The 23,591-nt window shown below is 37.8% G+C and overlaps 3 protein-coding genes across 3 annotated transcripts; all 3 read left to right on the forward strand.

The window, feature by feature from the left end:
• Nucleotides 1-1,922: 1,922 nt before the first annotated feature.
• On the forward strand, nucleotides 1,923-2,611 carry LOC117613423 (zinc transporter 4-like; the record flags this gene model as incomplete). The annotated part of the gene is made up of 2 exons (XM_034342029.1): nucleotides 1,923-2,176; nucleotides 2,290-2,611. Coding segments are annotated over 2 exons (509 nt in total), but the record flags the coding sequence as incomplete, so codon positions are not given.
• A 4,604-nt stretch (nucleotides 2,612-7,215) lies between these two features.
• LOC117613422 (TSET complex member tstD-like) lies at nucleotides 7,216-10,387 on the forward strand. The gene is made up of 5 exons (XM_034342028.1): nucleotides 7,216-7,519; nucleotides 8,113-8,226; nucleotides 8,596-8,675; nucleotides 9,265-9,389; nucleotides 9,923-10,387. The coding sequence occupies exons 1-5, from the start codon at nucleotides 7,467-7,469 to the stop codon at nucleotides 9,992-9,994; spliced, it is 444 nt and encodes a 147-aa protein (XP_034197919.1). The 5' UTR covers nucleotides 7,216-7,466; the 3' UTR covers nucleotides 9,995-10,387.
• An 8,577-nt stretch (nucleotides 10,388-18,964) lies between these two features.
• On the forward strand, nucleotides 18,965-20,798 carry LOC117613424. Its single transcript, XM_034342030.1, has 7 exons — nucleotides 18,965-19,031; nucleotides 19,195-19,280; nucleotides 19,388-19,483; nucleotides 19,604-20,052; nucleotides 20,135-20,270; nucleotides 20,477-20,540; nucleotides 20,704-20,798. The coding sequence occupies exons 2-7, from the start codon at nucleotides 19,269-19,271 to the stop codon at nucleotides 20,796-20,798; spliced, it is 852 nt and encodes a 283-aa protein (XP_034197921.1). The 5' UTR covers nucleotides 18,965-19,031; nucleotides 19,195-19,268.
• Nucleotides 20,799-23,591: the final 2,793 nt, after the last annotated feature.

The following is a 23,591-nucleotide window of genomic DNA, read 5'->3' on the forward strand; positions in this document are numbered from 1 at the left end:
AATTTACATTAATACATTTAAACTAACTATCAAAAATACATCCCCAATGAACGAACGTACTGAATTCACAGCAGAGCAGCGGCAAGGGGAGTGAGAGAGAGGCAGAATGCAATTTCTGCATTCTGCCTCTGCAATGGCAGATACTAATATGAAGAAGAAGAATTTTGCGCGACGAAGGAGAAGAAATTTCATCGCGCAAATTGCCGTCGCAAAAGGGCACTTTTCCGTCGCACAAAACAACATTTCCGTCGGCATTTCTGTGCCGACATCTGCTTTTTTGCGCGACGACACACATTTTCCGTCGCACATAAATATCGTCGCGCAAGGTGGAAAATTTCGTCTCGCAAAATCACACCGGCATAATACATTTCGCGACGAAACTTGAATCCGTCGCGCAAAAAAAGTTATCCACCCTTCATTTTGGCGCCAAAAATAAGTAACCCTAGTTTTCTTACACGACGGTAATTTTCGTCGCGCTAAGCTGTCTCTCGTCGCGCAAGTTTTTTTCCCTGCCGAAAAAGCGCGCCAATTTTCTGTCCATCTTTACGCGACGAAGGATTGTAATTGTCGCGCAATATGTCCACGCGCGACGATTGTTGTCGTGGCGCAAGATTTTGGCGCTAATGCATTACTTATGCGCGACGAAACTAAATTTAAGTCGCGCATGGATTTTTTGCGCGACGAAAGCTTTTGTCGCGCTAGTTTTGTGTTCTTTTAGCGACGGAATTTTGTTTTCGTCGCATCAATGTTGTTTGCGCGACGAATATGTTTGTCGCGCTAGTTTTGTGTTCTTTGTGCGTCGGAATTTTTTTTTCGTCGCATAAATGTTTTTTGCGCGACGAAGTTTTGTTCGTCGCGCAAACTTTCGTCGCGCAAATATTAAATCGTACTAGTGAGAGGGACTACAGAGGCACTATAGAGGGTTCATCATGGATTCAACAGGAAGACATTATTATAATTAGTCAGATCTTTTAATAGAGAATGCCAAATATTGATACGCAGGATGACTGGAAGTCTTTGATTTTCATGTTATATACATGAACAAAGAAAAGAAATTCATTAAATTATGCCACCTACAAATGATACTAGCACAGAAGTTTCCAAGTTTGACAAAGATTGATTCATTGCACGTCATCTTTGAAATGAAATTGGTATGCTTTTCTTGTGGAATTTATGCTTTTCTTGTACCACATTATCATATGTTTACTTCAATGACAACACTTCGCCTTCGAAATCTTCATGAATATGTGTAATCTTAAAGGTATTAATAATAAGTACCATTAACAGAAGAATAAGTTTTGATTCGACTTCACAGATGAGATGCACTAAACTTAAAATTTCCTCTCCATCTAGTTTGTGCTGCTCCTAATTAATCTATAATATTTTTCCCACAACCAACTTTCAATGGGAGAAGACTGCAACATACATATTTATTCTTTTTTTAAATTTTTTTTATTACATACATATTTTTTCTTGTATTAGGTAGACAAGGGAATAGTCATGGGATAACCAAGGGAGATTATAGTACAATCAATTGCAGGTACATCATGCTACGACAACTTTAGCATATTCTTGATGTGCAACTTTCGTAGACAGTATCCAGTTAGGAAGGAAGGAATTTCTTTGATGTGCAACTTTCGCGTGCCTTGTTTTGGGTTGAAACAGAATCCCTCACGAACTTGTCATGACATTTTACATGAATATCATCTCCCTATATAAGGTGGTACTACTACCACCCCTTCAACTCTTCCCTCACTCCTACTTTGAAAGTTGAATTTCAAACTAATACTTCTTTCAGATCATCTCTTCCCTCGCTCTCATAATTCTATTAGATCACCGACTTTTTGACAATGAACAAACCAATTCCCATGGTGGTTTTCGCTGACTGCTCCGGTGAGGCTGAGGCTACTGAAGCTGGGCAGGGGCACAAACCCCAGGCCCTAAAATTAAAAGTCGCAGCCATTGCATCCGTACTGTTTGCCGGTGCAATGGGTGTTGGCATTCCCATTCTTGGGAAGGCCATACCTTGTCTAAATCCGGGCAACAGTGCCACTCCATCATCATAGGAATCTCCTTGGGTGTTTCTGGAAGTCCAGACACCATAAGGCCCTTAGTTGCTGCGTTAGCCTTTTATCAATTTTTTGAAGGCATAGGCCTTGGTGGATATATAGCTCAGGTAACTGCTTTACCAGCCATTAATTATGCATCTTAATTGATTCCTATAGTTCAATTAAACTCTGGATGACGTTAATTGACGGGATTTTTTTTTCATGTTCTTATTTTTTGTAGGCGAATTTCAAGTCTCGAGCAACTGCAGTCATGGCACTGTTCTTCTCCCTTACAACTCCTATTGGAGTTGCAATCGGGATTGGAATATCGAACATCTATACAGAAAACAGCCCGACAGCCCTTGTGGTTGAAGGCGTTTTAAACGCGGCTCCAGCGGGTATTTTAATTTACATGTCGCTGGTCGATATGCTTGCGGCCGAGCTTATGAACTCAAAGCTGCAGAGCAATTTAAGGCTTCTGGCTGGGGCCAATTGATCAGTTCTTCTTGGGGCGGGGTGCATATCATTATTAGCCATATGGTCTTAGGCATAGTCTCCATAATGCCGAGAAATATGTATTTTCTTTTTTGCCTTATATAATGGAAACAGTCCCGATCTCTTGGACCACAGGAGTTCAAGAGATTGTGGTCACCCAAGGTTGGATATTAATCCAATAGTTCAAAATGATATATATAAATGCAATATGACATAAATGATTATTACCCGATTCAAGTCAACCGTTGAATTTACATCCAACGGTGAGTGACCATAAATCTCTTGGACTACAGGGATCCAAGAGATCAACACTGATAATGGAAATTTCTCGAAAAGTTAATAGTAGGTTTCTTTCTATTGGAATAAGAGATATTTAGTCATATAAACTATAAAAATAAGAGATATTTTTAGCACTAAAACTATAAATAAACTCTACACTATTTAATTTCTATAAACAAACCCAAAAAATGACAACTGATTCTATTGAATTTAATTTTAATTATTAATTACTTTGATGCCCTATTAAATGTTTTGGGCTTTTTTATGAGGTTTTGGGGTTGGGCTTGTTTTAAGAAATTAATGGCAGTTTTGTAATTTAAAAGAACTTAAAAGCCTTTTTGTTATGTTGTAAATGAGCTTTTGGGTGTGTTTCTAAAGTTCATTTCATACAATTTTTTTAAAAAAATAATAATTTGAGCTCCTATATTAAGTATAATAATGAATCTCTTATGGAACAATAGGGCCGTTATGCTCATTATTAAACTTGCTGAAGAGATGAGTCCAACAACTTTGAATAACCAATAACCCAGTGGATTCCTCCATCATGGTCCGCCAATTCTTTTATATACATAAATTATGCTAGTTGGAAAATGTTTTCCTATTGGGCCAACCAGGTTTGGTGTGAAAAATAATTTTGACCGATGGATCAAAACGGATGGTTGAGATTAAAAAATAAAAATAAGTTACAATGGGGTCTCTTTTACCAGTATGAAAAATAACAACCGATAGTGAGATTCAATTTCTCAATCGTCTACCTTCTCCCACTTTATCTCTCCTCTCCTCCCTCTCACTTTGACAACAACATCTCCACCATCATCCCTCTTTCCAACCACCCACCTATCTGGAGTTTTTTATTTATTTTTTTTATAAACAAACTGATTTTACACAAAATTGGATTTGAGATGGCTGTGGGATTATGGGGTTTGAAAGAAAGGGAACAACAACACATAAAGATCAATGTAGGGAGTGTTCACCCGTTTTATATTTGTTCATGTGATAGTAAGGTAAAGTTTCCCATTGTCCTGAAAACCATTGATTGGTCAACATGTCAACTTTCTTTTGTGTGCGAGCATACCACTGCTAGCAATAAAAACCCTAGCAGACTTCTTAAAAATAGATAACTTGCGCGCCCAAGTTACTGATGTCTAAACAAGCGATTGTGAATTTGGGTGAGGAATATCTCCCAAGTAAGTTCTTTTCTTACCTCAGACTGGTGAGGACCTCATAATTTTTCACAATACAAACTGGTAGTTTTTGTCAGAATAAATGATAAGAAAGTGAACTGTTTTAGGCAGAACTGCCTTTTACAAAGCTCAAAAGGGGAAAACCAACTCTAAAAAGACGAAAAGAGCTTTTGGACTTCAATTTCTGCCTGGATAAATGCTCCTTATCCGGGCTGGATTGCGTATGTCTGTGCTGGACTGAACTATCAACACCTTTAACTATCATGTTTCAGCTGTGAATCGATACCAACGTTCGAGTTTGGCAGAGCTTTAATCTATTTCAAGCCCTGGAAGGCTTTTTGAACGGCAAAATTGGAATCTCTTCAGTCTGGAAGGGACAAAAATGGCTGGACTTGGTTGCTTCAGTGTTTTGAAGGCTTTTGAGATCAAGTGATCATTTTGAGTTTTTATTTTTTGATTGAATTTTTTGCTGTCTTTTGATCTGTTCACCTCCTCTAATATTTATAGAAAATGCTGGAGTGGGGCTTTCTAATCTTTTAATAATGGGCGGCAAATTTTCCAAAAGCAAGATTTTTTATTTAAAATGCAAAGAAAAAGGGAAGTTATTTGTTCTGGCAGAGAAAGGCCATCAACAATTAGCTTTCATTGAGGTCTTTTCCTTGCTTTTTATGAAAGAAAAACCAACTCTTCTTTGTTCCCTGTTTGTTTCTTGTAAAGAGAAAGAACATAATCTGTCATGATGGTTAGTTTGCTTTTTTAGATGAGCAACTTCCTACTCCCTACTTATCTCTTTATAAAATGTAGTCTGCTTATCCCTTGGAAATTATGCCTGCTTTGGTGCAGAATTTTCTTCGTATATAGAAAGGGGTTTTGATCTTCTTCCTTGACTATAAAAACTGGAGAAGTCTTCCTGTAAGACATGCCTTCATTTAATTTCCTATCACCTCTCTTGTGATAGTTGAAATTGTTGACTTTTCAAAGTCAGGTGGTCACGTGGGTTTCTTTGAGAATAGATTTTCCGAAAAAGATCTGTTGGCTTTTTGTAAGAAGGCTGGGCTAGTCTCTTTTAGTGGATAAAAATCCATATGTTTTGTCTCATGGCCTTTTCCTGAAAAAGAAATGGGCTAGGTGTGTTTGAGAATTGGCCCAATCTAAAAAAGATTCTAATGGCTGCCCAGAAATTGACATGGGCTTTTTGATTTTGGACTGGTGCTTTCTTGAATTTGGGCTCTCGATTCCATTTGAACGAAAAGTCCAAACTGCTTGGATCTTGGAATTACTCTGTCTTTCTGAGCCTCCAACGCTGGGCCTCTCACATTTTCTTTGCACTTCATAACCAGGGAGTACTTTATTGGAGATGTTATTTGATCCAAAGGTACAACTTTGGGTTACATCTAGAAGGATGTGACTCGTATATAATTGTAGGAGGTATAGGTTTGCGATCTTTCTTTGGTACTCAAGCGTACGCCAAATAGTTGTAGTTATTGTTCATTAAAATAACATATAATTTTATCTTTGTGAAAATAGAGGAAATGCAATGGTGGAAAATAAGGGTAGGTAGCTGGTGCTCCTTCTCTCTCTCACACACCTATTTCTTCTCTCTGTTGGGTTAGGGTTCATAAGTGTTACTTATTCTTCTGAGTTTAATCGCCACACGCATGGCATTAAATTAATAGATATATTCATTTTCCTTTTGAGATTTGTTTGTATTAATTATTTACTATGTTTGTGTAATAAAATTATTAGATATGGCTTTTTTGTTTTGTTTTATAGAATGAAGGGAATTGTTTTTTATGCTCTGCCAACATAACTTGCAGAGTGTAAGAGTGTCTCGTGTCATACGAATTTATGAGTCCCACTTCTATAGGTGTGATTTGTAAGACACAATATATGGAACTATTGTCCATTTAATAAGTTCAGCCTCATCACATCAAACAACGGCCAAGATTTTTTACCAATTCTATGAAACACTATCTATCTAACAAAACAATCACATTTATTGTGTGTGTGTGAGAGAGAGAAATCCCCTCCCATGTAGTTTCGACTATTACTTATACTTATAAAAAAAAAATAAAAAAACCAATCACATTTCTTCCACAACCTCAAAAAATGGATATTGAATGCCATTCATCTATTTTTCTCATCAAATGCCTACAGAGGGCGTGTGAGATAGAAAAAGTTCTTTTAAGTCTAATTTTTCTTTCATTAAAGAGTCTCCCCATCCAAAAAAAAAGAAGAGATTTTTTATTTAAACCTCACACTTCTCTTAGTTCACCCTATGTTCTAAGTTCACTCCAACTTTTAATTTAAATTTTCACAATCTCTAAGAAAACCCCATTATCTTCCCAAACTACCTTTAAATACACCCCAAACAGGGGAAAAAAAAAAGATTTTCTAATTAAACCCCATAATTTTCTTTGTTCCCAGCCAAAAAAAAAAAAAAACACAAACAAATGAAACCCTAAATCCAAAATTTAATACTTTCTAAAGAAAGAGAACAACTTTACCTCTTTCCAAGAACTGTAACTGAAATTCTAACACTTGGGTATTGTTGAGTTGAGAACTTGTGTGTGTGAGAGAGAGAGAGAGAGAGAGAGAGAGAGAGAGAGAGAGAGAGAGAGAGAGTTTGTAAACAGGAAGTTGGAAGGAAGTTTCTAAAACATAATATGAAAAGTGGTGGGGTGTGTGTATAGATGTACTAGGGTTAATTATTAAGTTGGATGACATTTTTTATCTTTTTACACAATAATAAAACTTACAGCTTAATGATTTAAGTATTTGAGTGAACAAAGAGAAGTGAGGGGGTTTAAATAGAAAATCTCAAAAAAAAATTACCAAGAGTTTCTTAAAGTTAGATAATTAGATTTTTCATTATCTGTTTTAATGTGTGTGTGGCATAGAAATGCAATATTTTCTGCTGGATCAAGAGATATTAGAGGAAATTAAAACTATCACTTATATATTTTAAAAATCCAGAAGGAAAAAAAAAAAAATAAAAAAAATTAAAAAAATAAAAAAAATAAAAAAATAAAAAAATCAGCCTATTGCCCCAAGGGGAAAGGCTAAACAGAGAAGCCGAAATTACAAAACCAAAAGGCCACGGCCCAGAAATACCAACAAAAAAAAAAAGAAAAAAAAAGGCACCGAGACAACAAGGGAACAACCAAATAATAATAAGAAATAAAAATAAATTAAAAATATATAACAAGAACCCAGCTCCAAGATCTGCGTAGAAGGAGCAGAAGACCCCGAAAGCCAACCAAAGAAAACGATTCCAACTCCCACTAAAACCAGCAACAGTAACGTTCCAATTCTGCAATATAGTCAGACTCAGATTGATTTTGGAAAGCTTTGAATCGTATAGAAAATTTGACCTTTTTCAAACAAGTTTATCGCATAATTGATAATTGGTGGTTTACATTGATCCTACCTATTTACTACTCAATTCTGCAAGCGAGCTATGATACTTGCAGTCTTGTTCGCCAACTCGGAAGGCAACATCCTAGTTGAACGGTAAGTGCGGATCTACATCTTCCGTTCTTTATTCAAAATGGTTTGAAATTTCTCCAACGTCATGAACTTGTAACTTTTGATTCTGTTTGTGGTGTTTTTGACTGAAAGTTATTAATTTTGGTATACCCTTTTGTGGGTTTAGTTAATCTAGCTTGGAAATCTTACGACTTGGATCTGAATTGTGTTTTGGGTATTTCATTTCTGTATAGTTTGTCTTTTACTTTGTGTTTATGGTTTGAATCGGGTGGACTTTGTTTTTCTTCGATGGTTTTTTATTTTTCTTGAAATGGTTTAATGGGGAATCGCTGACGTTTAAATGGATAGCTTTCTGTTGTACAATATCCTATCAGATTAAGAAGTGAAAAGGATAGTTAACAATATACAACGATTCATGTATAGCATGGTGTGAAAATTATACAGCATTTGCTATAAAAGACCTCATCTTTCTGCTTTGTTGTATAATGTATATGCAATTGCTGTATGGAATATATCGAGTACGAAAGAGCACTGTTGAGTTAATTGCTTTGACATTTTTGTGCATTTATGTTTCCTATATTTGAAGCATTGACTCTAGGGTTCTATGCCCATTGCAGTTTCAATGGAGTTCCTGCTGAGGAACGGCTGCATTGGCGATCTTTCCTAGTCAAACTAGGGGCAGAAAATCTTAGGGGTGTGAAAAATGAAGAGCTCCTTGTTGCTTGCCACAAGTATGGATACTTTTCTCTTTTTTCGTCCTGCACATTTAATGCTTAATGTCTATGTTGAGATTGCCTTAGTTGTTCTCGTGTCATCACATACCTTGGGGATTGGATCCAAGAATTGAGCTGGAGCCTAAAATTTCCTCCAATGAGAATATAATGCTGGGGTATAATAAAACATATAAAGGTTTTGAAATTTTCTTTTGTCAAGGAAAGCTTTTTGGAATTAAGTCTTCAGCAAAGAATTCCCTTTTGCATTAAAGTTGTGACCTTCACAGAAATAATGCTATTCCTATTTTTAAATTAATAATAAATAAAAATGTGACTCAGAATCTGGTATCAGTTTACATTATTTGACTTGCATTGATGTATTATCAGGTCAGTTTACATTGTTTACACTGTGCTTGGGGATGTCAGCATCTATGTTGTGGGCAAGGATGAGTATGATGAACTAGCCTGTAAGTATTCATTACTCAGTTCAAGAATATGATGCTAGTTTATAGAAAGGGCAGGACGAAACTGTCAATTGAAAGCTAAAATTGCACTTCACTCTTGTTTGAGATTAGAGTTCTGAACCAGCAGTTTTCACATCCTTTTGATACCTTTTCAATCAGTAGTTTAGTTAGTTGCAACTAAGGTGAAAAGCTTTTCCCTTTTGCATGTGTAATTTTTGCATGCTTTCCAAAATAGATTCATGTTGTCAAATATCTTTATGATAGCAAGGTTCTCACCTATTACAGCCGGCCAGTGCAATAGTAGGAAAATTTATGCCATTGCTTTAAAGAAACAAGTGAAAAAAAACTGCTATCTCTTTCCACACATCACTGAGTCACTGACTCTGCTTTAGTGCTTGGTGCAATTGGCCAAAGGCAGCACTTTTTTGAATGGAAAATTGACACCATCACTTACAGTAAACAAATTCAAAATGATACTCTCTTTGTGGTGCTTACCATTGGCCAAATTGTAACAATTTCTTTTGAATGGGAGAGGTGTGCCGTGCTTGATTTTTCTGGTTTTGCTTCTCTAACCTGGATGGATTCTTTCTAGTGTCAGAGGTGATCTTTGTGATAACATCAGCTGTGAAGGATGTATGTGGGAAGCCTCCAACTGAGCGCCTTTTCCTGGATAAGTATGGAAGAATTTGCTTGTGTCTGGATGAAATTGTTTGGAAGGTGAGGTGATGAATAAGTTTTAAATAATTAAAGCATTGTATTAAAAAAAAACAAAAATTGTTGTTGTTTGTTCATCCTTCACCAAAACATCCAACAAGTTAAGTCATTTAGTATGGAATTCCTTTGATGGCTGCATCTTACGGCAACCATCCCAACAGCACAATGAAAATCATGTGGTAGAAGTTGTCCATAGTAGTCAGACCACCACCACTTTGGTATTATTTTAGTGGCAGGGTGGTGGAGGCTCACAATCATCCGAGACTAAATGTTAAATCACAGTTCCCGATTAGAATGGGAAATATGGAAATTTCCAACTTTCCTTTATAATTACATTACAAGCAAGCCTTACCTTTCTTTTAGTTTCGTTTTATTATTTGGGTTGATAGGTTGATAGAAAGCTTTGCTTCTTATCCATTGTTTCATCTTCACATACTGACTTCATGTTACATGGCAATTCTATATTGCTGCCTAACATTTAGCTTTATAATGTTGAATTTTATCTTCTTTGACATCTGTTTTCCTATACTTTGCAGGGGTTGCTGGAGAATACGGAAAAAGACAGAATCAAGAGACTAATAAGGTTAAAGCCTCCTACTGAGTTTTAAATCAGGCTTCCAAGTGAGCGTTGAACCAAAAGCTTCTTGTTGTAACAGCGGCACTGCTGAATTCATGCCCAGTATGTTGTCCAGGCTTTGTGACAGCCATTATGTTTTCAAACTTCTAGTGGAGATATTTTCTTGCATTTTCGGTGGGGAGAAGATAATAGGAAAATAGTAAATACCCGCATTTTTCGATATTCTGAACATAATGTTAAGTCAGTTCCTTGTTGTAGCTATAGTAGGCTTTTGCAGCAGAAGCCAAGATGGTTCTTGTGGCAGTTTGCTGACCATATGTTTATGTTTCGCAGCTTTAAGCAATTGCTTGTTATTTAACTTTATATACACTGTTTCCAAAATTCTTAATTCCATATCATTGCAGATTTAATGAGCGATCATCAATTTATGTTTTGCAGCTAACTTTTTCCCAATAACTTGGGCTGTGTTCGAACTTTAGAACTTTTTCATTATTTTGAAGAGAAATACCATTTAAATAAGTGCTAGTTGGTAATAAAACTTAGAGATTATATATTTTATACCCAAAGATTAATAATCAGATGTTTACTCCATAAAATATTCATAGTCTATAAAATAACCATGGTTCCTGGATAGCCATACATAGCGCACTACATTGAGGCAGATTGTATAAAACAAAGGTCCTTAGCAGCTGAGCAACACATTGAGGCACCATTAAGGTTTCTAATTGAAAAGTAGCTACAAAAATAAGAGAATATTTTGTAAAAGACACTAATCATATAGATAGAAACAAATAGTAAAAGAAAACAAACCTTACGCGATGGGTCACTCTCTTGCTAGTGAGGAGAACCGAGCTAAAATATTATGCTTAGGTTTATCTTCCGCATTGAGCGGTTGTAGTCACTCAACGCTTTGATTTCGGGGTGCTGGCCTTATTGTCTCTCTCAATGGCGGATCCAGGAATTTTTATAGGGGTAGGCTAAATTTTTATTTTTATTTTTATAAAGGAGATATATTATAAGCCTTTTTTCTCTTGAAACAAAAATGTAAATGAAATTTTATAAATCAAATAAAGCCACAATACGAGCAAATATAACACAAAGAAGTACAAAATATAAATAAATACCAAACAATCTCAAAAAAACGTTCTCGTACAAAACTATCATTATCAACAAATCTTAAAACAATGGTCATTTGCTCTCTATTAGATGCATCTTTTGCTTTATCAACAAGATACAATAAGTTGATTCCCCAAAAACACTAGACATTAAAAATCATATATGCTAATTAATAATTCAAGTTGCAAAAGTAAAAAAAATATATCAACACTCTCCAAAAGTTTTCACTCAAACCCTAAATCATAAAAACTTAACAACAACAATTAAAATTGGAAATTGAATATATATATATATATATATTTTAAATAAATAAAAAAAAACTTACCAAGATTGAAGAACCCACTCAAGATAGGTTGGTACAATTTTTTAGAGGAGAGCTATTTCCTCTAGGTTCTCAAGGTACAAATATGGCGTTTTAGGTGGCTAGAAGAAATTTTTGGATGTTTGCTTTATGTGGGCGTAGCCCAATATCAGTACGATTAGAATAGCTCAAGTTGATAGAACATTAGCGTGAGTTCTGCTTCTAATCAAATTTATATAAGTTTGGATTGGATTGACGTTTATTATTTCCTATATGCTTCAAGAGTGCTTATTTTAAATAGAGGACTGAGCTATTATTTACTTTACTTAGATTGGCCTATTATTAATTTATTAAAAAAAGAAAAACAATGCATCTGTGGGCTATATTTATTTGGTACAATGGGCTAATATTTATTTGAGTAGGAATAAACCTATAATAATTAAGACCATGTTTAATATTTCATAAATGTTCCCCTAGGCTGGAGCCCTCTCCAGCCTAGCCTTAGGTCTGCCTTTGGTCTTTCCTAGATCCTGGGCGTTAGTTTCCTTCGTGTATTGTCTTGTTTCTTTTGGCTTCGTGGTGGTACTAGTTCGCTCCAATGATTTGCGATGTTCCCTCTCCGCCCTTTCGGTTTGGGTTTTCGCTGTCATTCTCTTTCTCTCGAGGTGCGTCGGTGTTTCTGGTGGTTGCCTTGGTATGGTGTTTTTAGTGGATTTGTTTCTGCTATTGTGCCGCCAGTTTTCTAGTCAACGACAGTCACAGTGCAACCTGTTTTGTTGGGCTCAGCGGTCACAGTGGAGGTGGTTCCCCTTACAGCCCCCCTGCCGTAAGTTCCAAGATGTTCTCGATGTTGGGCAAGGTTTTTGGCTACTAGGGTTATTGGGTACCATCTTTTTCCTCATCTATACGAGTTTGTTTGTTTATTTTGCGATGAAGATTGCGAATCCGAGTAGTGTTGGAGTATTTCATGACCTTGAGCAATTTTTTGGGACGTACCTTATGCTCTCGGATGCTTCAGGTGCTTGTATTGATCACAAGGCAATGGAGACCAACCTAGTGGGTCTCCCAAGTCTCCTTGAGGTATCTAATGGAACGTTTGTGGGCTTGGTATCTGATAAACGTTCTTATTTTGATGACCTTCTACTTGAAGTTTGCCATGCTAAGAGGCCGATCTTGGTCCCTTCTGCTTTGTCGGTTAGGGGTTTGGAATAAGAAACAAGAAGATGACATTTGGTGCTTATGTTGGCTTTTCTTTGACACTCACGACTAGCTTTCTGCACTGTACAAAGAACTATGCACACGTAGGAAGTTTTTATTTGACAGTCTTATGTTGTGGTGGGTTGTTATTTGCTGGGTTTATAGTGGTGCTTTGTTTTGTTTAGGGTTCACTAGTCGCGTCTATGTTTTTTTTATTATAAATGTTTTGTTTAGTGTAGTGTTTCTTTCTGTCTTCTGACTCTCGGCATCCTTCTCAATCTTTGTGTTGCCTAACGGACTACGTTTCCTTTGCCATTGTTAGTCTGCGGTGGTGTGCTCTCTGAGGGGTTTTCTTCGTTTGGGTTCTTGTTTTTTGTTTTGTTTATCCCACTGTCTTGCCCTTTGCAGATTCTCTCTTCTGAGTTGCTGCACTTCCATGGGTTTCTTTCTGCGGTGGTCTCCGTGATTTTCTTGGTGTGCTCTGTTATGTCTCTGACCTTTGGTGTGCTCTACAGTTCTTATATTGTACAATGGACTATGAGTTCTCATAAAAGGCTTTTTTTGACAGTTGGGATGGGTTTGCGGTTCTCTCATGTGGGTCTAGTCCAGTAGGCTTTTTTTTCTTCTTACTATTTTGGTTCGAAGTAGTGGTCCATTGTGGCCTGGGTCGGACTCTCTTGTTAGTCCATGACATGTGTGGTACTCTTTCCTCATCTAGGGTTTGTTTCATGTGGTTTTTCCTAGGAAGATTTTAACGAGGCCATTGTATTTGTGTCGTTATTTGTATACCTTTTTTTGTTATAAATTGGTATATCGTTTTTCTTATATATTAATTCTTCTTCTTAAAAAAACAAAAAACAAAAACAAAAACCCCCTCTTAAAATGAAGGTTTCACCAAAAAGCATAAGATCAACTCTTCAATTCCTATAAGGCTATAAACCAATGTGCATAACTAGAGAAAAGATTGAACAGAAAGAAGAAGGGATGTGTTTAAATTAATTGAAATATTCATTTTCCTTTTGAGATTTGTTTGTATTAATTATTTACTATGTTTGTGTAATAAATTTATTAGATATGGCTTTTTTTGTTTTATAGAATGAAGATAATTGTTATTTATGCTCTCTCAACATGAATTTATGAGTCCCACTCCTATAGGCGTGACTTGTAAGACACAATATGTGGAACTATTATCTATTTTAATAAGTTTACCCTCATCACATCAAGCAACGATCAAGATTTTTGACCATTTCTATGAGACACCATTTACCTAACAAAACAATCACATTTATTGTGTGTGTGTGAGAGAGAAATCCCCTCCCATGTAATTTAAACTTATACTAAAAATCACATTTATTCCACAACCTCAAAAAATGGATATTGAATGCCATTCATCTATTTTTCTCATCAAATGCCTATAAAGGGCTTGTGAGATAGAAAAGTTCTTTTAAGTCTGATTTTTCATTCATTAAAGAGTCTCCCCATTATAAAAAAAATAAAAAATAAAAAATAACCAAGAGTTTCTTAAAGTTAGATAATTAGATTTTCTGCTGGATCAAGAGATATTAGAGGAAATTAAAACGATTAAACTATCAACTTTAACGGGCATGTTTGAGATCAAGCAAGATAATAAGATAATGAGCTTGCTGTTTCACTTTTCAGTTTCAATGAGTTTAATTGTAATATCAGGACTAATTTTATCATTAGAAATCTGGAAGTGATAATTCGTACTTTGGTGCATAGTTATTGTGATCTCATAAGACAAATTGGAAATTGTCAGTTTATCCGCATTTACAAGGAAAAAAATTGTGTTGTGGATTGTTTGGTAAATTGAAGCTAAAATCTGGATTGGGAATTTGGTTCTTTAATGAGGCTCTTGATGGGTTAGTTCTTTGTTGGTGGATGTTTTTCCCCAAATTTTGACAATATATTATTTTTATTTTACTTTATATAGAAGCGATAATTCACATGTTTCTAAATTAACCTTATTTACGTATAAGGGAATTCGAATTTAGATATAAAAAAGTGGGCTCACTGTCCTGATCAACTCACCTCACCCATCTGCCATTTATTTTTTCAATGGGAAGTGCTTAGCAAATTGGAGGAATCAGTTTTTGAATGTGGTTGGGCTGGAACTAGCTTTTCCATGTAAGGTGTGTAAATTGGAAACTATATGACTAATTCTACAACAAGTGTCGCAAAAACACAAGAAGAAAACCCTTTAAAATGAAGGGTTAAAATTCAGCCAAAGAAAAACAAGTGGCTGCGTTTAAGTTTTGCCTAATACTTAATTGAGGTCCTGCCAGCCAAGCTACATTGGCAGACAACAAAAGGAAAAATTAAGGGAAATATGCTGATATAATCACTTATCACAAGTGGTGTTCTGAAATAATCAGGTTGCAAATTTTGTTTTGATATAATCACTTTTGAACGTGAAATGACCAAACTGCCCTCCATATAAAAGCACATGTATTGGGGAGTTATTGGCCTTTGATTGGCGACCTAACGCATCTGGCTTCTCTCCCTTTCTCAGCGCTCAGTCACGATTCTCTTCCTCTCTCGGCGGTTTCTGTGTCCATCGACCACCACCACTCTATTTCTCCCTCTGTCACGAAAACCTAAGCAGCACTCTGTCGTTCTCTCTCTACAGTCAATGTTAGGGTTTGGTGAGGGGGTTCTTGACGGTGAAAGAGAGGGTTTAATCGTTAAATGCTCTCTCCCTTAAACGATGTCTCAGTTCCCTCTAAGTTCGAGTCTTGAATCGACGTCGTTCTCTTCTTCTCTACTCCTTCAGGGCCTAAAAAAACCCTAAATTTTGGTTTCGGTTAGGACTTTGTTCACAAACGTCCTCCTCCTTCTCAATCCTGTGAGACTCGGTTAGGACAAAAGTCGCGATTTGCTGTAGGTGTGGCTGGTATTTCGAATTCGGTTCTGTGCAGAGAAGGAGTTATTCTAAGGTGGGTTTTGTATTTGTTATTGACTAGTTTGTGTTTTTGTATGGTTATCATTTGAGAAGGATAATTTCACTAACCTGTGACTGAATTTGTGAAGTTTAGTAATTAGAGATATTGCAATAATAATGTAATTTAACTGTGAAGTAGATCATGCTGGGATGAAACTTGTATTGGTGTATTGATTTTGCTCTATGGACGATGCAGTGCCTCAAATTGCTATTTGTCATATAGGATTGGTTCTATGGCAATGCTTGTTTTCACTTCCATTTTATGAGTCATATTTAGTGTGGGAAATTATTCTGGTGGCAAGGGCTATTCCATTATAACACACCATTACCTCAGTAGGCCCTGAATTAGGTGTTGAGTAATAATGCACAAGTAAATTTGTTGGTATCATTGGTGTTTCAGCACGTAGTAGCATATTTTGCACCCTTCCAGTGTTAATGGTTAATTATGTGATTTTGAAATACTAAAGTTAGTTGGCGTGGAAATTTTCTGTTCCCTGTGGTATAAAACCTGCTAAATTGTGTTGTTATTCCTTGCTTGCAGCTTGTGATATATGTCTGAAAATGGTATTTTATGGGGCTTCAGTATCTGTTTAGAAATTGCATGTTCATCCATCTAGGTTTAGCACTTGCAGTTGCAGTAACATTTTGACGTGTCTAGTTTGCACACAGAGTCCATAACTGTGAATACTGATGTTCCATGTGTGGTACTGTATTGCATATGAGCATATTGTAGTAGGCATTGATGCATTTGGAGTAATTCTTGTAGCCATTTCAGCCAAACCCTGTATGAAGTGGATCCGTGGTTGATGAAATTGTTTTCAGACTTGGGTGGTATTTGGTTTTTTGATGGAATGGGATGTACATTTGGCAGAAGGGAATGTAGATAAGAGGAGAGTGTGGAGAGAGTTGGAGAGTAGAAAAGAGGCTTAAAAACATTTATGGTTTTATCAAATGTATATACATATATCAAAATGGGTTGAAAGTATTAGTTTGAGTAATGTACGTATGAAATATGGGTAACCAATGATCCATATGTATGATGTTGTTGTGCAGGGAACTTGAGAATGGCTTGTAAAGCAAAGCTTATGATTCCTGAGGATGAGAAGTACGAAGGAAAGCCATTTGCCCTTTCACACACAAGGACCGCCATTACAACAATAAAGGCGAAGTTCAATACGCAGCAGATACAGAGGTTCGAGGGAAGTTGTTTTGGTCATCTATTACTGATAGAGGACCTGAAGTGGAATTCACAAATTGTCCACGGCCTGTTGATGAGGAAGGCTGATCCTAAGACAGTTACACAGGAGAACGGGATAAAATTCATTGTGGGTAACAAGTTGATACAATTCACAGCCCAACAATTTTGCCTCATCACGGGGCTAAGGTTCGGAAAGCTCCCTTTCATTCCGAAGGCGACAAATGAAAATTGCTCGTTGAAGCGAAAATACTTCAGCAGCAATAAACCTGCCACCCTTTTGGACCTACACACCGCCTTCATCGAGTGCACAGATGATGAGGATGCGTTAAAGCTTGGAATGGTCTATTTTGCCAATTTTGTTCTATTGGGTACTGAAAAGCATGTGCTTATTGACATGCGCTACTTGAAGTTGGCTAAAGACCTAGAGGAGTTTGACAAGTATCCATGGGGCGCAGTGTCATATGCAATGACAAATGCTTCACTGTTGAGGGCAGTTTGTGCTGAATACCAACGAGTCAAAGTGCCCCAAAAAAGAAAAATGCCCAAACAAAGTGGAAAGAGAGCGCAGACAAGAATGCGAAGTGGTAGACCAAGAGAGTACATCATAAGGGGGTTTGGCTTCGCTCTTCAGGTGAACACATATCCAACAATTAACTATTTGATGTAAATACATTTACAGATATTGATGTTTCATTGTTGTGAACAGATTTGGGCTTTTGAAGTGTCCCCAGCATTGGAAGCATTGCATTTCACGGTCCATGAAGACAATAGGCACATCCCTCGAATATTACATTGGAGGAGCAACACGGTGGCCCGTTTTCGGGAGGTTATGAGTCAGGTTTTTGAAAACTTTGAGGTTAGATCTGTTTGTATCAGTGATGTTATGATTAGGAAAAAGTACAAAGTTAACTGATTTTTTTTTTTTGTGTTTCAATTGGAGGTTGATGTGCAACTTCTCCGGCCAACAGATATTGAGAAGCAACAACCTTACTGGAGTTGGGGTGATGATGACAACGAAGAAGAAATGGTTGAATTATTTGGGGATGAGGCCGAAGAAAAAACCGGCACTTCTAGTGAAGAAAAAGACGCGGATGTTGAGGAAACAGCCACCCTTCCCTCCTCTTCTAAGGTGAGCATGACCTTTTTTTCCAATGTTGTGAAAATATAGCGAATACGATAGGAATGAAGTGGAAATAGTTTCCTGGTTTTTTGTAAGCTTTCTAACTGTTGCATTATAACTGTATGCAGGCCAAAGGGTCTGTTAATGACGCTCCCAGTTTGAAGCATCAATTACGCAGCACTAAGGATCAGTTGGCTAAGCTACGTAGTTCAAATCGGGGGCTTAGGAACAGAGTTCGTGACTTGGAAGCTATTGTACAGAAGAACTGTTTGAAGCATGAGAACGAGTGTGACAGAAATAAAATGGCTATTCGGGATTTGACCCTAAAAATTGCTGAAGTCGAACATTATTTGAAGTTGGAGATGGAGGAGTTAAAAAAAAATTATGGTGGAGAAGGCCATGAGGAAGTCTGTACTGCTCAGATGAATGAAGGAGGGCAGAATGAATTGTCCCCCTTCAATGAACCTACTAGTCCGACTACAGCAGCACCTAAAATGGACACTCAAGTTCCAGCTGATGGAGTAGAACCCTTCCCAGGCATGCATACAGAACGGGGTGAAATGGAAGCAGCAGTCTGTGGTGATGGAGTGGAACGCTTTCCAACCTCAGATCAAGAAGGGGCTGCAAGGGAAGCAGAAGTCCCTGCTGATGGAGTGGAACCCTTCCCAGCCATGGAAGTCATAGACACTGAAATTGAAACTTCAGTTAGTGAGAGGCAAGTGGACCAACAACCTCACAAGGTTCCTACCTCTGAAGATGTGAAGCTTCCTAGTGTTGAAGATGCCCTCCTTCCTACTCCGGAAGATGGGAATGGGTATAGAGTTATTTGTAAAACAATGTTACATTTGTTAGAGGATTGGAAGAAGACAGAAATTGAGGGGGTGGGATGCAAGGTCAGGCCTCCCATGAAATGTAACATAACTCTGGTTGGTGATGAAGGGGACAACGAGGCTACTGCCACGGTTCGGAAACCAGATGGTGAAGGCAAAGGGTGCAGACTTAAGCGGGCTGCGACACCATTGTTGAGTCCATTCACCGATCCCTCCAGGAAAAAGAGGAAGGTTACTGATTTGCATGCACAGACACCTCAGCCCCGCTTTGATCCAACAAAACCCGTGGCCATGGACGATGTGAAGGCTATCATACAACTTTGCAGGGCTTGGAAAACTGACATCAGGTTAGGATTTGTATCTTGGCAAAACCAATATACTTGTTTTTTGATGTATGCAAACAATTTATACGTAGCTATACTATACATGTGTGTGTCATTGTCATATTATACAAGGTGTTCCACTTGTCTATTATATTTCAATTTACCTTTGCAAGTGTTGTTTTTGTAGTGCGGAGCTGGAGCTCGAACCATTTGAAGTTGGGGCAGATTTTTTTTTACAAACTGTTAGATGAAACTGCATGGATGAGCTCGAGGGTAACAATTTGAACCCGGCTTTATTTCGATCAATCTCTTATTTGATGACATTGACTATGTGTCATTTGTTGTGATATTGACGCCGTTGTTGTGTTCTGAAATAGCAGCACCTTGACATGGCCATGTTTCTAATACGCAAAAGACAACTCTCTCATCCGCAACTATTTGGAAGGGAGTGGACAACCGCCGAGTTTTGTCTGCAGGTATTTTTGTATCCATATTATGTGTCACTGCAGTTCTTGCATTGGTAGGAGTCATGTAGGTCTCTCCTTTTGGTGCTTTGGTTTGGGTTTATGTAACGTGTCTTTCACACTTGGTTGCAGCAATTTTTACAGCCGTTTGCAATGCCAAGTGGGAAACGAGTCACGAGGAAACAATATGCTGCAAGGACCGTTGACCCTCCGCCTAACTACCTCAAAAATGTACACCACTTTGTCAATGGGTCATGGCAACATGGGTATGCGCAAGCATGGACGAAAGTGCGCAAGGTCTATCTCCCGTATAATGTTCGACAGTCCCATTGGGTGGCAGTAGAAGTCGACTTTGTGCGACATACTGTCACTGTCTATGACTCGTATTCTGATTTTACCTCCAACAGTATGCTTGTCCGATTCATGGAGCCTATTACCCATACGCTTGCAAAGGTGCTGCATGAAATGAGGTTTTATGAGAAATCGGAGGTTGAAGCGGTGAAGAGAAAGGGGACTGACATGTCAAACTTTAACCCATTCACAATTTGCAGAATTTCCGATGTTCCTCAACAAAGTGATGGGTAAGCTGTGTTCTTTTAAATCACTATACTCGGATGTTATCAATAGGTGCACTTCTAACTTGTCCACTGCTCAGGTGGACAGTACTTCATGTGGCATTATGACAGTCAAATATATTGAGTACCTTAGTGCCGGCATTCCTTTACATACCATTGACCCATCCAAGTTTGGCTACTACCGATTGAAGCTTGCAATCGAGGCTTTTAGGGGGGAGGCCTATGTATGAGGTAAAAGTCCTAATCTGACCTCATTGCTGCTTTATTGTTAACTACTGCCTTTGGAATTGCATTGTTATTTACTTCATTGTAGTTACGTCGTACGTATTCCCCTGTGATGTCAGTGTTCATTTAAGAGAACTTACATTATGTTGGGAACTTGTCCAACTGTGATTACTAAAAATGGCTACTTTTGTTCATCAAAGTTTAGGGTATTGGGGATTTGAACACTATAGATGGTAATGTCAATGTTTCTCAACTGGCATCTGATTTACGTATGTCATATGTTCTAAACTCCGACTGTGTGTAATCCAAAACTTGTTTCATGTTCTTTATGAAAGGTTCAAACAATTACTTCTTCAAATTGAACATGTCTTATGACATCTCATTTTCCCTTTATATGAATGCTGAAGTGGCACATATGTCCTCCTTCTGCAGGTGGTCCTTCCAGCTTCATACCCATATTGACATCTCAGATTCTGTACACGTATGTGAAAGAAGTTGCAGGCTGTTTGTCGTATTCTGAATCTTGAAACTGAATATGAGTTTTTGCGTAACATGGCACAATTTTTGACATTTTGCTCACCACGCGATAAAGTGGGGTGATTTTGTAGTAGGTTGCAGGGTGTTCATTTATGTAACGGAATTCAACTGTACTTGTCTTCCATGGTAGAAGGGCTGTATTCACTTTCCTTTGTTAGAACTAATTGTTGACATTCTGTGCTTAACAAATTCCTGTAAATCCATAATTTGGCACAAGTTGCAGCGAAATGCAATTTTTTGGGGCCACCCACATTGTAGCCTTTTTCCATTATTTTATCGCCACTATAGCGAAATATTCGACTCTCATTTGGCAATATATTAGGGTGTTCATTTTCGTGACAGTTGAAAGTATATATTGGGTGGCTATGTCATGGACCTGTAAACATGAGACGACAGTGCATTGTCGACTGTTTAGTTTAGTTTAGTTAGGTTGAATACTTTGTTTTGTATATGCATTTTTTAAATCCGATCCGGACGGAAATGTCGGGGTTGGTTAGCACAAACATTATCATTAACGCTCGGCTGGGCCAATTACAAGCTCAAATATTCTATTGTTTGACGTCATTGAGTTGTAGTTTTGGGAGGTCCCTCACCGTCAAATATTTAGTTCTTTCTCATGTTTACGTGGAATAATTGGTCTGATGATTGAGGCTGCATAAGAGTTGATACCAAAATACCTGAGCTTGGGGTTATTGGCTATGCCTTTTGTGTTTGCCTTTTCAAACCTAGATGAAACCAATAGAAAACGACCATCTCTGCCATCACTGATTTAGAATAAATAAAACCTGTTCCATTACATCCATAACCTAACCAACTTTAACCTGCCAACTGTAGATGACCAGGAGTCCTATTACATTTGGAAAACAACAAATAAATGACCATTCCAACCAAGAAAACAGAGACCCAAAACCATGGGTTTTTCATCTTTCCTTTTCCAGCGTTTTGTTCTTCTTCCAAGCGGTTTATTTTCCTAAGCAAGCCTGGAATGATGTGCTTCGATCTGTCACACATCTCTGGGTCAGCCCATTCCCAAAATGTACATCCATTCCTCTGCAGAAACGGAATCAATGTTTTCAAACAAAGACAGCCAGCATCAGATTTGGAATACAGACAATTCCCAAATGTCAGCTAAAACTTACACATAAATAAACTTACCCTTGCACATACTTGAAACCTCCTTCCAGGATGAGAAACCGTCCACGATGTATGCGTTTTGACAACGTTCCCACAGTAGCACAGCCGTGAACACACTGAACTCGGGGCTTCCATTTCCCAGCGAGATCTTGAAGTCGCCTCTTGACCGGGCAACCGAGACGTCACTGACTCACCCTCACCGGTACGGAGGCTCCTCCTACTCATCTTCTTGTTTTGGAGGGTATGAATTGTTGTTCACGTTGTGCGATATTTAGGGTGCTGAAGAGGGTCATCCCAAATTCAAAGGGTTACACTTGCATGTGCACAATGTTTCAGTAACATGGTGTGAGTGCACAAACATGAAACCTGGAGTTAATGGGGTGTTTTTAAAAAGGAAATTTTTTTTTTCCAATATTTACCATTGCCAACAGTAAGTATAGATTGGGCCCAATGTTATTCATAGCCTTAGTTTATGACAGATACGGCATGGTATACACTTGCAGATACAGTACATGCCATTCTTAGTTGTTTTTATATTGGTTTATGAATGACGTATTGGTAGGACAGTGGTACTATATTGGTATCATATTGTAACTTTATTGTATCGCTATTGATTTGTATTGGTTTTATAATGCCCGATATTGGTGTTATATTGGCATTCCAATGTAACCTCAGCATTATTTGACATTGGTACAGCTATTATAACATTTTTTATACTGTCTTACGTATTGGTTTTGCAATGTCATTGAACAAGTCTACAAATATGGACGATGTGGAAGGTAATTACGTTATATCGAATATGAAATGAATGCAGCCAAACTACATCAACTGCAGTTATCAAAGTTCCTGCATACAACACAAAAGAAAGGCACCTGAAACGTACATATAATACGAAGGCCACCTCAACCTGGCAGCATACAAAAGCCAGGTGAAACTTACACAAGACAAAATGTACAAAGAGGTGACCTCAAACTTACAGAATACAATCTTAACAAAGACGGCACCTGCAGCTTACATTAAACATATGTACCAACGAGGCCCCCTTTCCCCAACAGAAAACAAACGAAAAAAAAAAAAGGGCACCTCATACATATATATTACAAAAAGAGGGCACGTCAAAAATTCCACTGTACTGGGTTTGTCCCCAATAGTAGCCATGGTAATATTACAAGGCAAACCCTCTGGCTGTGGCCAATTTCGAGTTGCATACCCGTCAAATGCGGCGACCGCGACCCATTAAGTTCATGACCCCTCCCACAGTGATGTCCCACTTTCCTTCTGCATCCACAATTTGTGCAAACTTCCTAAATAGTTCGAAGCCGGATTCCAGTTGTTGTTGCTTCAACTGAGCCATTTCGTCTGATTCTTTGAATGCAATAACTGCACTGGCAGGGGCATTTTCAATTCTACCTCTGACAGCCTTCATATGTAGAAGATGCATCCGGGCTTGATAACGCGCCCGAATTGTGCGCTTTTTTATGACACCCCACCTAGCTTGGCCCTCTTTAATTTTGCTAACTATGTTTGCATGGAGATTTTTCCAGAACATGGTATTGGCTCGACATTGCTGCAGTCCATGGACCCAGTCTTCAGTGTCTACTGTTGCTGCTTTGGCAGGTGTTTCAGTGTCCCCTCCTTCAGTAATGGCA

The sequence above is a fragment of the Prunus dulcis genome, unplaced genomic scaffold (assembly GCF_902201215.1).
Source record: "Prunus dulcis unplaced genomic scaffold, ALMONDv2, whole genome shotgun sequence".
Taxonomy (NCBI): domain Eukaryota; kingdom Viridiplantae; phylum Streptophyta; class Magnoliopsida; order Rosales; family Rosaceae; genus Prunus; species Prunus dulcis.